Source organism: Trifolium pratense, linkage group LG1 (genome assembly GCF_020283565.1).
Source record: "Trifolium pratense cultivar HEN17-A07 linkage group LG1, ARS_RC_1.1, whole genome shotgun sequence".
Classification (NCBI taxonomy): domain Eukaryota; kingdom Viridiplantae; phylum Streptophyta; class Magnoliopsida; order Fabales; family Fabaceae; genus Trifolium; species Trifolium pratense.
This window is the reverse complement of record NC_060059.1, coordinates 52,672,283-52,688,563: the sequence shown is the minus strand read 5'-3', so window position 1 is coordinate 52,688,563 and position 16,281 is coordinate 52,672,283. Positions and strand designations below refer to the sequence as shown.

At 32.3% G+C, this 16,281-nt stretch overlaps 2 protein-coding genes and 1 non-coding gene across 6 annotated transcripts; 1 reads left to right on the top strand and 2 right to left on the bottom strand.

Moving 5' to 3' along the window:
* Nucleotides 1–1,795: 1,795 nt before the first annotated feature.
* LOC123906141 (fatty acyl-CoA reductase 2, chloroplastic) lies at nt 1,796–6,847 on the bottom strand. 3 transcript variants are annotated; one of them, XM_045956000.1, is made up of 10 exons: nt 6,580–6,845; nt 5,809–6,032; nt 5,087–5,190; nt 4,759–4,958; nt 4,542–4,642; nt 4,257–4,467; nt 3,814–3,975; nt 3,580–3,661; nt 2,785–3,182; nt 1,796–2,163 (listed from the first exon to the last, which is right to left on the bottom strand). In XM_045956000.1, the coding sequence occupies exons 1-10, from the start codon at nt 6,597–6,599 to the stop codon at nt 1,995–1,997; spliced, it is 1,671 nt and encodes a 556-aa protein (XP_045811956.1). In that variant the 5' UTR covers nt 6,600–6,845; the 3' UTR covers nt 1,796–1,994. The 3 variants fall into 3 exon arrangements, with proteins under 3 accessions (XP_045811956.1, XP_045811964.1, XP_045811950.1); XM_045956008.1 differs by having other exon boundaries at nt 5,809–6,027; nt 6,580–6,844; XM_045955994.1 differs by having other exon boundaries at nt 5,809–6,847.
* A 923-nt stretch (nt 6,848–7,770) lies between these two features.
* Nucleotides 7,771–7,842, top strand: TRNAG-UCC. Its single transcript has one exon. It is a non-coding gene; the product is annotated as a tRNA-Gly (tRNA).
* A 1,116-nt stretch (nt 7,843–8,958) lies between these two features.
* LOC123906125 (histone-lysine N-methyltransferase ATXR4) lies at nt 8,959–14,038 on the bottom strand. Of its 2 annotated transcripts, none has more exons than XM_045955983.1 (7): nt 13,676–14,038; nt 12,095–12,150; nt 11,443–11,596; nt 10,648–10,717; nt 10,356–10,538; nt 9,985–10,056; nt 8,959–9,329 (listed from the first exon to the last, which is right to left on the bottom strand). In XM_045955983.1, the coding sequence occupies exons 1-7, from the start codon at nt 13,997–13,999 to the stop codon at nt 9,211–9,213; spliced, it is 978 nt and encodes a 325-aa protein (XP_045811939.1). In that variant the 5' UTR covers nt 14,000–14,038; the 3' UTR covers nt 8,959–9,210. The 2 variants fall into 2 exon arrangements, with proteins under 2 accessions (XP_045811939.1, XP_045811942.1); XM_045955986.1 differs by having other exon boundaries at nt 8,963–9,329; nt 11,443–11,569.
* Between the last annotated feature and the right edge of the window lie 2,243 nt (nt 14,039–16,281).

Sequence of the window (16,281 nt, the reverse complement as noted above, 5' to 3'; positions counted from 1 at the left end):
CCAATCAACAACAACAAATACGACCTAGCAGCACAATCATAATTTTCAACTTCACACTGCCTTATGTAGTTATCAAATAGCCACTATTGAGAAAAATATCCACCTCGCTGCTTTCTTGTCTCTCTGGCCGCACACTGAAGACTGACACCCAACAATTCAGTTGCAAGTGCCGCAGCTTCTTCTTCTGTGAACGATGACGGTGTGTAAAAGTCACCCCTAATAGGAATATGCAACAAACATGCAACATCATCCAGTGTAATTGTCATTTCACCGAACGGCATGTGAAATGACGATGTCTCTGGGTGTCATCTCTCAACATACGCGGATATAAGATTCGGATCAACCTTGTTCAAACTGGTCCGCTCAAGTGATCTCAACTCAGATGCAGTCATCCAACCTTCAACATATCGTGGATGTTGATTAGGAACTCATTCGGCCAGTTTGCCACCGAGAGATGCTATCTTTAATTCAATTCTTGGTCCATGACGTTCCTACATTATATGAAAAGGATTGTAAATAAGTTTATCACAATTACATCCTACTGCTATACATTTCATTGAACTTTAACTAAAATTATAAATAAAAATAGATTACCTCGCCAAACCATACATGACGAGCAACGTGCTCATGATACCGTGTCAGAAGACTAGTATCAATCGGTCCTCCAGGCCACACCACAGGCTGCACCACAGGTTGCACCTCCGGCACAAGCTCCTCCTCCTGCTGCTGCTCCTCCGCCTGGCGCCGTAGAAACTCTTCACGTCCGAGATCTTCGGAACGCCTAATTCTACCATCGCGTCCTCTGATACGCGCCACTGAAAATAGAAAACAACATTCATTAATAAAAAAATGCAAATATAGTTTAAAAATGCATACCGGAACACTTGGGTTTGAGTATTCCGGTATGCAAACAATAACAAGCGAAACAGATGAGAAATTTTAATACCGGAACACTTTTTTTCAAGTGTTCCGGTATGAATATTCATACCGGAACGCTTTTTTCAAGTGTTCTGGTATGATTTTTCAAGTGTTCCGGTATGAATATTCATACCGGAACACTTGAAAAAAGCGTTCCGGTTTGTTATTCGTACTTACTCTCTCAAATTCCTCTTTCACAACACCGGAACACTTTTTTGAGATGTGAGTGGAAAATGAATTTTTTTTTACGGTTTTACTTTATATAGGAGGGCATTTTCGTCATTAAAAAATTTGTGTTGGGGTAGATGGAAGATTATTGGGGTAGAAAAAAAAAAATTCTTAAACTTTTTCTAGAATCAACAAAAATAACTTCTCCATAAAAAGAACAAAGAGGTAAATAGATAGCTGATCCACGTGTCACGCTAATAATTAAATAATTTAGATATTAATAAGATATTGTATTTAACTATTTACATCGTTAGATGGATTTATATTTTATTTAGTTAGTTGGATTTTTAAGCTTTTAGGCATCCACTAGTAGCTCAATATCTATATATGTATATAGTTTTTGTGACACTATATGAAAGGTGCCTAAAATGAATGAAAATATTTTATTTTATTTATCTTAATTAGTTTAATTTCGTTTAACTTTCTTTATGTTTTCATTAAAATAGTAGTTTTAGCATTTTTAACATTGGTGATTTTATTGATAGAAGCTAGAATTTTTTTTTTTACTTATCCACTTCAAAGAAAAAGAAGAAACAAACTATAGAATTTATAAATAAGATTAATGATTTAACTTTAGAAAGTCAAAGTCTTGCAGAGTAAGCTTAAGAAAATTCCAAAAGACTCTATCATAACCTTGAAGTAAAATAGATTACAGAAATTTGATTATCATTATTAATATCATTATAAAATTACATTATGGATAATGAAGGATATACCATAGTAGTTTTTACCACACCTAAAGGTTTCAAGGAAAGATGAAGTATATATAAAATCTATCACATTTTGTTGAAGCATAAGAGTAAGACTACTACTACTAACTAATGATTACATGTCACACAAGATGTGATTCACTGATTGCTCATTCCTCTTCCTTTCATGACATGTCTCCTTAGACCAGGTATATGAACATTTGTGATATAATCTTTCCAATCTATGCCTTTTACATCAAAGCCAAATTCCCTCTTTTCTTCTTCAGACATTTTTTCCATCAATCTTTGTGTATTACTATTGTCAAACCTGCATCATAGACTCACAATTATTTGTTTTAAAATCACTAATTCATTCTCAAAGTCACTTCAAAAGTATACTTTCACAAAAAACGCAGTTCTTGTGTCATATATCTAGAAGTATACTTTCGGACAAAAATATAGATTTTCTGTCTTTTGGAAGTTTATAGTTTTTTGTCTGCCGGAAATATACTTCCAGATACATGTGTGATTTTTTAGAAAGACGAAGTTTATCAAACGAAGCTCTCAATTATTTATTGGCAGGTTTTATAAAAGAAAAAATGGCACACGTCAAAAAAAAAAATACTCGCAAACTAGTATTTATAAAGCAAAAAGGTCTATGTGCATAAAAAAAATCCAATCTCCCACAAAAGAAAACAACTTTGCTTACTCCAAATATCTAAAAAATCTTTTGAAGTGTATTTTCAGACGGAACAATAACTGAAAGTTTTATTCTAAAATGTATTGCTAAACCACACAAAATTATATTTTATCTGAATGTATATTCCAAAATGATTTTGGGGGAGGAAAATGTCCCTCCCCTCTAAAAATTTACTTTCAGCCTCACTGACCCTTAGGTCGGCTCTGACTTTAATTAGTTAAAGAGTGCGAAGTTAAATAAGTATCTAACCTTCCACCATAAAATGTGTAAGGTTCATAGATTTTGGCCAAGTACTTTGCTTGCTCAACTGATTTTCTACAAATGTTTTCAATTTTTTGAGACATCTTTCCCTTTGAGGAAGCCAATGCTGTCAAACCACTTTTCTGAAGAGCATCTCTCCATAGGTGACCAGAGAATTCTTCTGAAGAGCTAAACAATTTCATAAGTGGAACTTGAATTGGGTTACCCTTTGAATCAATGCACGGTGATGAAGTGTAATGTTCATAGAGAAGCCTTGTAAGGTCTTGGAAGACTAAAGGGTTAACCACAGATGAAGCAATTTGGTAAACATTGATATCTGCTTTTTGTGCTGTTCCATGTTTTGCCATTGCTGCTAATGTTGCATTAACAACCATGTCTGCTGGGACCTATATTATTGAGAAAAAGTAAAATCATGTTAGTGTAAGAATTATTGACTTAATCTATCGAGTTTATGAAATTTTTTACTACGTAGCACCGACACTTCAAATTAAACCGTGTTGACATGTGTCGGTGTTTGACACCTACACAAAACCTACATACTACTCTTAACTCAAGTAAAACGAGGTTGGCCATTATTGATAATTAGTTATTTTTTATTATAATTGAATCAAGAAGGAGTATTTGATTACTTTTAATCACATTTATTTTCTCATATTATTACTATGGTCTATGTGTCGTGTCAGTGTTGTGTCTGGTGGATATATGTATATATGTGTGCTTGCTTCTCTTTTAATTTTTAGATAATGAATTGTGTGAAACAAACTAAAATTTAGTGTCACTTACCACATCAAGAACTCCATTAGGATCTACCAAGAAACCAGTTAGCTGTCCTTTACCATAGCAAAGAACTATTGGATCCATCATCCTAGTAGTTACAAGAAGAAGAAAAATGTTGGTGGGTTTTTTTTCCTTGTAAGAAAGAGGTTGTGACTTACTACTCTATCCTTAATTATAACTAAAAGTCAATTTTTCAGATTTATTCAAAAACCGAAGTATAATTAAAGATGGAGAGAGTACCTATTTCCTTCCATCCATCCAGGAAATGGTTCACTCAAAGTGCTCTCAATAACACTTGGTCTAATTACAACAACCGGAATATCTTCCCTCAATTTGTCAATCATCATTTCTCCCATTGCCTTTGTGAACACATAAGTATCTTGCCAGCCAAATCTTTTAGCCCTATATAGAAGAGAAAAAAATAAGCTCATAAATTTTAAGAATATTCACTTAATTAATAGACCGACAGACAAACAAACAGATTCGTTATTTTTTTTTAACCCTCCGATTCACATGAGAAAGGGGTTCTGGTGATCTGGGGTTCGACCAAAAACTGTTGCCGATGATTGTTATAACCAGGATTCAAACTAAAACATGGTTAGTCACAAGTGAAATCAAATTAAGAATATTCTAAAACTTGTGAAAATAAAGAGTCATGTAAAACATAAGGTTACTAAAAATACCTCTCTAGACCCATCTCCCTCATCTTTTGAGCTAGTAAATTGTCTTCAATGTTATCATTGTTCTTTAAAACAAGATTGATTTCATTTTCAATGTCCAAAATAGGAAGGAATTTTGGTGGAACACCAGATATAAGTTTCTCTCTTGCTATGCAATCACCAATGCTAAATGGTCTTTCCATTATTCTACCTTGCCTTTGTCCATTTACATAAGCTACACATTACAAGTAAATAATTTGTCATTTTTAGTGAAAGTACTAAAAAAATTTAATCCATTTATTTTTTAACCTGTAGAAACATGAAGAAAGAGCTTAAGCTTCTTGCACTTTTTCGCGATCGCCATAAGGCGACACGGCCCTCGAGTGTTTATGTTGATTGCAGTATCATATCTGATAAAAAAATATAATAAAAAAAATATAAAAAAACTAGTTAAATAATTAAACTATTTAACTCAAAAATAAAACATGAGAATTTATGATTAATGAATGTATAATAACTTTTTTACCTTTCATCAAAAGTTGTATTAGCTGCAGAATTTACAATTACATCAACCTCATCTTCAATAACATTAGATAAATCTTCATCTAGTCCAAGATTTGTTTCACAAATATCTCCTACAATAGGAACTAGCTTGCTCAACATAAAGGATTGGTATGATTTTCCATGGATTTGTCTAAGGGATCTGAAAAGTTCTGTATTTATGATCTATAAAACACAAAAACTAAATATTAATTAATGAGATAATATAAGCATGTAAGTGAAAAAGCCATTAATTTTGATAAATACAATATTGAAAAAATTATAAAAATTTCTTAACAAAAAAACTAAAATACTTCATTATGTAATCTCTCCATTGCAGCTTGCTTATTCTTTGCTTTGATCAAGAGATACATTTTTCCAACTTCAGGTTCTGTCCTTAGAATCTTCTCAATAAGAACTGGATTAATAATATACAAATGTCATTATTATTATTATTATAAACTAAAATATTAGAGCTAGTTTGTAACAACTTTGATGAAAAAAAGTCACTTGTTTTCTTTTAATCACTTTTTAAAGTTTTCATACGTTTGTTACAGATTTCTAAAAAATGAGAAACCTGATAAAAAAATATCTACAAACTAAACCATTGTTTTCAGTAACTTTCCTAAAAAAATCATTTTTAATAGATCATTTTTTTTTCAAAGTGCATTTTATCATAGTAAAAAACACAAAAATAGTTTTTTGCTGTACTCAGGTCCACTCTACTTTTTTTAATGTCTAAAAAACATTTAACAATTGCTATCCATCCTAAAGACCGACTAACTTGAGAGACATCAATTCCACTGTTCACTTGCAAAGGTGCCCATTTAAAGGCAGAATGGACCGACCCAACAGAGGAGTGACACCAGAATAATTCGAACATGAGGCCTTGAGAGAAACACACTCCAAGGTCTCAAACTTTCACCACCAAGCCAACATCGGGCTTAATCTCTAAAAATTAATATCTAACTTTTCAATTTCTAATTTTTTTTTTATAATCCGTAACAAACAGACACTTAGGTTGATTGGATTGTACCTTTTGCTAGAAATCCAGTAGCACCAGTAACAAAAAACTTCTTCCCTCTAAGAAATTTAACAATGCCAATTCCATCATCTTCAAGTCCATTAATTAATGTAGTAGTAGATGTTGTTCCACCATAAGGAACCATATCCTTAACAACAATATCACCTTGAGTTTTACCATTTGGTGACAAGACCAAACTTCCAGCATCCATTAATGTTGTTGCAGCATGATCTGAACTAACCAATGATGACAAAACAGAAGACATATTAGAAGATTTAATCACATTTCCACTACTTCCACCACCACCTTGATGACAAAACACAACAACATTTGTTGTTGTCTTTCTCCTTGTTGGAATATACCAATTATTATTTTCAGGCACTTTTATGAGTTTAGTGATTAAGTTTGAGGAATAACTTATGGACAAGATTCCCATGACTTAAACAAGGGAAAATTAGCTTATTTGAGAGAAAAGAACCAAAGTAAGTCAAAAGAAAAAGCTTATTACTAACTAAAGGTTATGATGATGAAGTTAAAATTAGTTGACTAGTAATCTTGCTAATTTTTTTTGTTTATGAATTAATAAAGAAAAAATTATAAAAAACAAGTAAACAAACTCAACTCTATAAGTTTTGTTTGGTACAAAAAGAGAATGTGTATGAAATGAAAAAGAAAGAATGGTTTGGTGAATTTATGGATGAATGAGATAATTGTTAGGTAATTATAATAATTTTTTATGGAATGTGAGTGGATTTCTCATAACAAACAAAGCTCTCTTTTTACCTTATTGTCACACCACTCATAATATAAGCTAAGATTTTGGGAGCTTTCTTTTTATCTTCTATTGTTTGATTATTATTTTTTGGTTAGTGTTGTTTTTGTATGTTGTATTAATGTATTCTTTTGTTACAAAATTTAGGGGAAGAGAAGTTTGTGTGACTATGGTTGTGGTTGGATTTAGTCACCATAGATGAAAGCTTTAGCCAACTATAGAATGTGTTAATGATTATTTGTTATTTCTCTAAAGGGTTAAAATAGTTAGGTGATGGAACTAAAAAAAATTAAGATATAGGTGGATTGTAGATAATATATTTTACAATTTTTTGTGCAAATAATTAATATGCATGTCACATATGCATGTATGATAAGTGTGATAACCTGAAATTGGCTAGTTGGGTTGTTGCAGGAGGTATCTTGTAGAAGAAAAATACATAATAGATTTTTAAAAGTAATTTTTAATCAAGGGGTGAGATAAGTGTGATGAGAGTGTAAGGCTAATCATATGTGCCAAAAGTCAAAACATAACAAATTAATTTTGGAGTTATATTTTTTGTAATTACATTATGACAAATTTTAGTCGTTGAATGAGATCGAGTAATTTTTAATTAACTGTGGCTGTTGAATAAAGATCGAATGACATATATTTTAAAGATATGAATAATGATATAATTTGAAAGAATTGAAAATGAGTGATTTAAATTTCATAATGTGTGAAATAAAATAAAATAAAAATCAAAAAAAGAAGTTTTTGAGATAAAAAAAGAGTTGTGCAAATATGAGTAGGGAGTGTATATGTTGGGAGATTTGGAAGAATAGAAATAAATTGATATTTTAAAATGTGAAAAAAGATACTTGTGCTTCAATGAATAGCATTTTTTTTTTCTGTAATTCTTTCATGGTTTATGCTCTTCGTCAATATGTGAATCATCATGTACCTCGACAAGTGAAAGGTATCTCGTCCCGAAGGTTGCATTAGAGTTTCTAATTTGCTAGCATAACTCCCAGCTATTTGGATATGGGTCTTCATGGCTTGAAATATTGATTATAAGTTTGTAATTATGGAATCCAACTCCTAGAATGCTTTGGACCTAATATCTAAGGATCAACAAAAATATTTACATCCTCATACATATTTACTTTCCCTCATCAAGAAGATAAGAACTAATTCATAATGTTGTACACTAAGTATATCAAGCGTTTGTAGTCCAACGGTTAGGATAATTGCCTTCCAAGCAATAGACCCGGGTTCGACTCCCGGCAAACGCAATTTGCTATTTTATTTTTTATTTTTTATTTTTTATTTTTTATTTTCTAGTTTCTAGTATTTTTCTGGAAATTGCTAAGTTGCATGCGCGTATATCAATCAATCTGTATGCTTAAGCACTTCAATTGCTCTTTGTTCAATAGATTCCAAATCTTCATCTTTGCATTTCACATTTTCAAATCTTCATAACAGTCAATTTCAAAAGTATACTTTTGTAGGCACACAACATTTAAGGTACAAGGCGGTGTTTAACAATCCAGCCTTACGAAAGCATGAAGCCACCTGGTAAGTAAGTATACCCCTGTTTAGATAAGAGAATCAAAGGTCAACGGCCACACAAGGGTAAAGCCCAACTCAACTTAATGCAAGGGGTCGTTGCAGACCTAGGGCGTAAAGCATGGAATTTCAATAGATTCCAAATCTTCATCTTTGCATTCCACATTTTTCAAATCTTCATAACAATCAATTTCAAAAGTATAATTTACACCCTTCATGCGTGTATATCTCAATTTTGATATATTATTGATCGATTCCCTTCTCCCGAAGTTTACGGGGTCGAATTAACAAACATTTTCCCTCATGAAATAAGACAACACAGGGGGTGGTAGATTTTTCATTTGCCAATGAATTGGTCCCGATCTGATCAATAATTAAATTATTGGCTAGAAGAACCTACATTGTCTAGGTGCGGGTACCGGTACGGAGTACGACATTTTAATAAAAACTAATGTACGTGTATGAGCATAAATTAAGGTACGGGTATGTACCCGGTACTGATACTCTCATTCAAATGGAATACCCGTGCATCATAGAGAAGAACAGTTCTGAGACATGGACACCCAACAAAAAAGGGTCAATCAGTTGATGATAAGATTCTCGATCAAATTTTGAAAATCAATCTCATTATTTAGAACAGTAAAGCTTTTGTTCGATAAAGATGTTCTCGCCTCCCCCATTTGAGCTCTCGATCAAATCAAAACCTTTATGCATTGGTAGGTTTTCGGCTCAATCAAATAGCCGGACACCATTAAAAGAAAAAGTGAAATTTCATATTGATTCAATCAAACTTACTTGCAATTAGCAATTTCACAATTTCATTCAAATTTCCTTTGCAAATTTAGAAAAATGTTCGAATTTTTAATAAACGGATAAAACTATTCAAACCCCTTTTAGAGTTCCATTATTCGACTTCCTGAATTACGTGTTAGTGGATGGATTGTTATTAAAATACATGAAGACTCTATGAAGTTTGGTCATGGTATCTATTATCTAAAATTCTAAATACCCAAAATTTGATCAGTTTACATCATAGCCTGTATCCAACTACTTAATATTACAAAACCTAGGAGAATTGTTATCAAGAATAATAGCTAATCACCATGCAAACACCTACTACAATTGCAATGAAATCCAAATCCTCGAAACAATAGTTCTTGCCGGGCATCACGGTCCATACTGGTATCTATATAGCAGATTCTCAGTTCTTCACCTGCAGTTTACCGAAGAGAATTGTAGTTGATCAATAATAGTTTTAGGAAAAAATTTCAAATCATCAACTTGCTACAATCCAAGTTCAATATCTTATAGTAATGTTTCCTCCTGGTAAAAATGAAAGAAAATGAAGATAAAAAAAAAAAGGGGGCTCTTTATACTAATTGGAGAATGACTGTGATTCTGTGAAAGATGTATGGAAAATTTTGACTAAAAATCAAGAATGATAAAAATAATACCAACTTTGATTAGCAAGATCACATTGCAATAACAAAATAATAACTACTTTCTCTATAACACAAGATCAATAACAACGAAGCCTTATCTAGAGGGAGTTGGTTACATGGACCAATCAAAACTATAGCCTCGGCTAAAAACAAAAACTGCAAAATTATTTAGGAAAAGACTTTAAAGGGTATTCTCCTAAAGTGTTCTATCAATGATCGGTGTCGTAGAAGATACGAGTTTAAAAAGGTTTGCGTTGAGATTTGATTGAAGACTACCTAAGACAAGCACCCTAAATAAAAATGAGTAGACCTTCTTCAGAAATCATTGAATGCTCTACTTCTTGGAGAAAACATTGAATTAGTAGAACTTCTACAAATTTACAGGGAGAAAACATTTAATCAGATAAAGTATAATTTAGGACAAACCTTCATCAATGTCGCGGAGGGTCTTCAATTTTGCCACTGCACTATCTATCCATATAATGTGTGCATTAGGATCTGCAATACCAATAAATCAAATTGTTCATTTCTCATGGTTAAAAACAACAAGGTTTAGAGAGGTTGTCCATCTGTATGTAACTTTTCAGTTACCACTACTCCTAAACAAGTAAACATAGAATGCAAATATTTATTAAGAATTTGCTTTTCCAGTTTTGAGTCATTTTGCTTTATGAATAATCTACAGGATGCGCTCAAGTTGGAAAACTTGATCAAGCAACAGAGGGGAAACAACAAAAAGACACATAAGCTCATGTCGATGACATAAATAGAGAAAAATAAAAGAAAATTGTACTCACCACAATCATGATTATAAAATGAAGGAAGTATATAGACAGCATTTCCAACAGCAGCTTCAGCTTCTACAGATGCAAATGCTGAAGAAAGAAGATCTTCATATGATCCACCACCAGCCAACTCGATGCGAAATGCATTGATTCGAATTCGTGCCAAAACACTAATGTACCATTGCTTGGTTAAAACTGGAAATGCCAAGATAAGTAATCTCTCAACTTATATCTGTGTTCTTTTTATGCATGTGAGTGATGTGTATCTACTACATACAAAAAAAATGTTCCTAAAGAAGGATACATGCAATTTGTTCATCTTCAATAAGTGCCTTTGTGAAGGCATTCCTTAGCAAGGTGAACTCCTCTTCCATCTGAAAAATGATGCAATGCATAAACAGATTGAAGAAGCAAATTACAGATTGTAAAACTTTATCAAACCTACCAAACTTCAATTTGAACATCAATAATTGTTTCCTACTCTTCTGGAGAACAATTTATATGAAATGCGATGATTTGCGGCAGAAAGATTTCCTTTGAAAACAAACTGATTCACTTCTACAAGCTAGTTGAACATGCAATACAATTTCACTTCTACAAGCACCCGTACATCAAACAGTTGTGTTTTTTTGAGACACAAATTTGACAACAAATTTAGGCAACAATTTTGACATTCAACGCAGTTTAAACATGCGGTTAATTACATTGAAAATGGTGGTTCATGATGTTTAATGTAACTAACCACCATTTTCATGTGTATATTTGAACACAAATTTTGGTTAATGGATATCATGTATATTTAAACACACGAAAATCGTGGCTAATGACATTAAAGATTACAGTTAATGACGTTCAGTGGATGGTTAATGAGTTGCAACACCTTGTCATATTCTTTAACCATCTACCAAACGTAAATAACCAAATATTTGACTTGCGTTAAATTTTTGTCAAATTTTGTGTCGAAATATCATTTCTCTACATTAAAAGAATCATTGAGAAAAGCTTCCAATCAAATGTTCACAACTTAGTTTTCATTGTTTATAGAAGAAAGCTGTCAACTAACTAGTTTTTTCATTATCATAAACTTGTAAATTCTCACCTCTAAAATCATCTCAGGTGTCAAATTGGCAGGTTGAAGTATGTCAATACTGTCACTTCTGGCAACTCCTGATATGATCATGCAAGCCAACCGCTTTACTAGGAAGGGATATTTTAAACCTTGGTTCCTTTGAAAAGAGTTCAGGTATTTATCACTGATATAATTTAATTTAGGTGCAATTAAATTCTAAATGATAAAATGTCTAAGATTCAAATGTATAAGATTTTTAGACGTGAAGTTGTGAAAAGTGACAAAATTATTTTGGTAAGCTACATCAAGTTTAAAACCACCAAAACATGTGACAAAAACATAAAAAGGCTACTGAGGGATGAAAATGAAAATATAGCTTCTTCCATCAGCTAATCTTCTCTACACTGTACTGTCTGCATCAGACTTACACTGGTAAACAAAAACGTGCAGTTCGGAACATTTGTATTGAAGATTCATATATATTTTTTTTAATTTGGTTACAGAATTATGATGCATATAACATATTAGGCTACTTATAAAACCAAAGAGCAAAATTAGTTCCATTAAAACTGAAAAAATGAGAAGATGTATATATATTTATTCTATTGAGAGGTTTAAAGATTCGTGAAATCTATCACAATTGAAGAGAGAATCTTTTTATGCTAGAGAATAATTCTCATACCGGCAATAGTTATCAAAATCCGTCCAATTTGCTTTCATCTCAACATCATAATATTCCTATAAATATCAAAATCACAAAATAAGTACATATCTGCAGAGAAGACTGAAAAATTCCTACATTACATTTTGCATGAATAGCTGGCATGTTTATGCAAACATTGAAGGTGAAAACATGTGACATATCTACAAGTAGAAAATATATGACGGCCGCAGCTCTCAACAAGTCAGATATCAAATGGCAGTGGCACATTAATATAAAAAATAGTGTGGATAGTTACACTAACCTCACATAATGTTATTGGAAAACCAGTGTCGTCAAATAATGGCTATAGCAGAGTAGTGAAATTTGAACAAAACACTATTTTTCCAAGATATGCTATTTAGTACAAAGTGGTGTCAAATAGAGACTTTTGTGGTGTTGTAGCAACGTAGCATAGTGGAATTTAAACAAACTGCTATTTTCCGCTATCTGTGATTTGCAACACTAACCACTACTCTTGCTTTGTTATTTTGAACGAGACTTTGTGTAGGGTCCATAAGTTTAGAGTGATTATCTGAGATCAAAGTATATTTATTCTAAATAACAAGAGTGCAAGATCATATGAAAGCGTGGTTAGAATCCAAATAACAAAACTTTTGCTTTGATTGAGCACGCTCCATATATTATTCATCGCTCATGACTGAAACCACGGAATTAGCATGACAAAGTTGTAGACTTGTAGTAGACATAAGTTAAACTCAAAGCTTGTCCAATAAACTATGCCATTATTCTGCAAACTCATTCTTTTAACCCAGTGCTTGTTAGCAGATTTAACATTTTTTTATTTTATTTTTATTTTAAACAGCCAAAGTCAGTAATTAATTGTTAATGTTAGTATTTTTCTCCTTCATCGGAACTTGAACCCAGATCCTTTGACAACTTAACATCTTAAACCTTTATCTCAAACCACAAGTTGAGCTACCCACCCCCTCAAAGGAATAGAAATCTAATATATAGCTTTGGCGCATGACATTTACTTCAGTTCTAACCTAAAGAGTTTCTCATTATCATCCTTTTGCTTATGCAAAAAGTATTTATTATAAGTTTATAAATAGTTTTGTTTATGAAAAAGTAGGAGAGCCAATAAGTTAAAAGAGTAAATACTCAATTTATTCTCTAAAGTTGTTGCCTTGTTGGACCATATTGAACTAGTCTCCTACATTATCAATATTCCAAAAACTAACTCTCTAATTGCAAAATATTAATCAAATTTGTCTCTTAGTTGATACTTACACACTATGAAGCATGGACACAGACACCAACAACCGACATTGACACGCCGACACCATCATGTCGATACTGATAATAATTTGAAAGAAAATAACATAATTCAATGTAATCATAAATGTTCGATACTCCACGCCTAATCCGAGGAGTGTCACTGATTAATAGCTTACCGGGGGGTGAACTTAATTAGCATTTTTGAAAATGCACAACAATTTTATAATCTAATAATATCCGCTGATTGAGAATTTGCAATGGAATGAAATTCACATATATTGTGAGAAGAAAGCATGTTAAAAATAAAAATAAAAAATGCACCTTACTGCGTTGGTGGCAACGGTGAGAACAAAAGGGGGAGACGGTGGAGTGGTTAGGGAGTCTGGCGAGACATGAGTAGCAGACGGGATGGAGGGAGGAAGGTGAAGGGTGGCAGATGGCGGGTTCGGCGGTGTGGATGAGATCTCCGGTAAGGATTGGGCGAGTTGCGAAGACAGCGCGACCCACTGAGTCGGTGAGGGAAACTCGAATGGGAGGTGGGTTTGGCTGTGAAGTGGTAGAGAATGTAAATGCCAAGAGGCGAAATGGTTTACGGAACCGTAAAGAAGAAGAAGAAGTCAAGCGGAGGAGGAGTGGTAGTGCCATTCTATGTTCTATTTTTCTTCTTCATTCCATAGCACTCGAAATACCTTTTGAAAAATAAGTTATAATAAGCTCTTTTTTAAAAATGTTTACCAAACAAGTCTTTTTTTAGGCTCTGTTTGGTAACACAAATAAGCTAGCTTATAGCTTATTATATGAGCTTATAAGCTTGTTTCAAAAAATTAGAGGTGTTTGGTAACAAGCTTTTTGTACTAGCTTATAGCTTTTTTTCAGATGCTATTTCAAGTAGCATTTGAGCTTATAGCTTATAGCTTTTTACACTTTATTCCATTTTTACCCTTTAATTTAATAACTACCCACTCTAAAAAATAAACTACCCACTATCAATTATGTAATTTCATATTTAATAACCACTTTAAAAGCTAATTTTACCAAACACTTTAATTTCAATAAGCTAGCTTTTCAGCTATAAGCTAGCTTTTCAGCTATCAGCTAGCTTATCAGCGATCAGCTAGCTTATAGCTTATTTTTACCAAACAGACCCTTAATCATATGATATGAGCTTATGAGCTTATAAGCTATAAGCTAAAAATTTGATAATACCAAACAGAGCCTTAGTAATGCGACAACATGGATAAATAGCTTAATTGATTTTAGTCAAGGGTTAAAGGTGTCGAAGTAAAAGGATTTGGATTTAAATTATTATTTTGTTGTATTAACCCTCTAATTTTCAGGGGAGGGACTTTGATGATCTAAAATTCAATCGCGAGATAAATATAGTCTAGCCAAAAATTATTTCATCAGAAATCGAACTCGAGTTTTTTAAAAAAAAATTAGGCTTAAATGCAGTTTTGGCCCTCCAAGTTTCACAATTGTTTGATTTTGGCCCCCCACGTTTCAATTGCTTGATTTTAACCCCCTAAGTTTCACAATTGCTTGATTTTAGCCCTCCAAATTTAAATTGCTCGATTTTGGCCCCCCAAGTTTACCCCCTTTTGCATTTGCTAGCCCCTGTTGAATATTTTGATTAAAAATTGGTTATGTAGCATTTTAAAATTAAATAAGTATTTTAAAATAAATAAATAAATAAATTACAAATTGTTTTTTAAAAATAAATTATAAAATATTTTTCTTATTATATGTAGTTTGTAAAATAATTTTGTTATATAAAAAAGTAAAAAAAACATTTTATGAACTATTTTTTCAAAACTTTGTAAACTTTTTTTTAAATAAAAAATAATTATTAAACCTTTTATTAAAAAAACAATTTTTAATACATTTTTATAAAAGCAAATATTATTATTTTTTAATTTTTTTAATTAAAACATATTTTTAATTTTTTTTTAAATGTCACATAAGCAATTTTTTGTCAAAAAAGTCAATGGGGGCCAGCAAATGCAAAATGGGGTAAACTTGGGGGGCCAAAATCGAGCAATTGAAACTTGGAGGGCTAAAATCAAGCAATTGTGAAACTTAGAGGGTTAAAATCAAGCAATCGAAATGTAGGGGGCTAAAATCAAGCAATTGTGAAACTTGGGGGACCAAAACTGCATTTAAGCCAAAAAATTATGATACAAAACATTAGTAAAGTGGAGATACTGTTGTGGTTTGACAATTCTGTGTAGTGTTGCTAACTTTCTATCCTTGGTCTCGTAAACTCATCAAATACCTAGGCAGATTCTGAAATCCGTTGCATAATATTCTCTTTTTTATTTTTTTGCATTGGTCCTCTGATTCCAAAGAGAAAGAACCTGATAATCTAGAGTTCGGCTGCGAAGTTAGGAAATTCTAACTAAGAATTCTTCTCACTGGGAATCGAACTCATCAACCATTTTATTGCAATGTCTTAGTTGTGTTGCATGATATTTTGTGTAAAGTGACTAGTTGTTAGCCTTTTGTTATTCATTGGTATTATATGGTCATTCTTTGTGAAGTTTTTGCACCTGCCTCTGTCTTGTTTGAAGTAATGGTTTCCACTTTATGTGCACATCAAATCTTTGGTGATGTATTTCCCTGATGGCTTTGTTTTTAGCTTCTGGCTTGAGTGAGTGTTCTTCATGGTTAAGTTTTGTGATTTTTGTTGATTTATGCTTTCGTTCTATATGGTGGTTACGCAGTGTTGCTTCCTCCAAGTGATTAAGCTTTGAGCCGTGGTTTTTACTTGATGGTTAAGTTTTGGATTGTTGCTTCCTCCAAGTGATTAAATCTTGAGATATGGTTTCTTTTGCACCTTAAAAGTGTGTTTGAACGAGGGATTTTAGAAATTTAAGGGATTTCAAATATTAGGCAATTCAATTGTTTTAATTGAATTCCCTTGATTTTTC

Bases quoted from the DNA above. Each gene is read 5' to 3' on its own strand.
- LOC123906141 (XM_045955994.1), bottom strand. From the start codon at position 6,232: ATGGGAATCTTGTCCATAAGTTATTCCTCAAACTTAATCACTAAACTC. The intron at 5,191-5,808 runs GTACAATCCAAT...TTATTAATCCAG, and splicing joins TACTGGATTTCTAGCAAAAG to TTCTTATTGAGAAGATTCTA. The intron at 3,662-3,813 runs GTACTCTCTCCA...TGTAACTACTAG, and splicing joins GGATGGATGGAAGGAAATAG to GATGATGGATCCAATAGTTC.
- LOC123906125 (XM_045955983.1), bottom strand. From the start codon at position 13,999: ATGGCACTACCACTCCTCCTCCGCTTGACTTCTTCTTCTTCTTTACGG. The intron at 12,151-13,675 runs GTGCATTTTTTA...TGATATTTATAG, and splicing joins GTTGCCACCAACGCAGTAAG to GAATATTATGATGTTGAGAT. The intron at 10,718-11,442 runs GTGAGAATTTAC...ATCATTTTTCAG, and splicing joins CACCTGAGATGATTTTAGAG to ATGGAAGAGGAGTTCACCTT.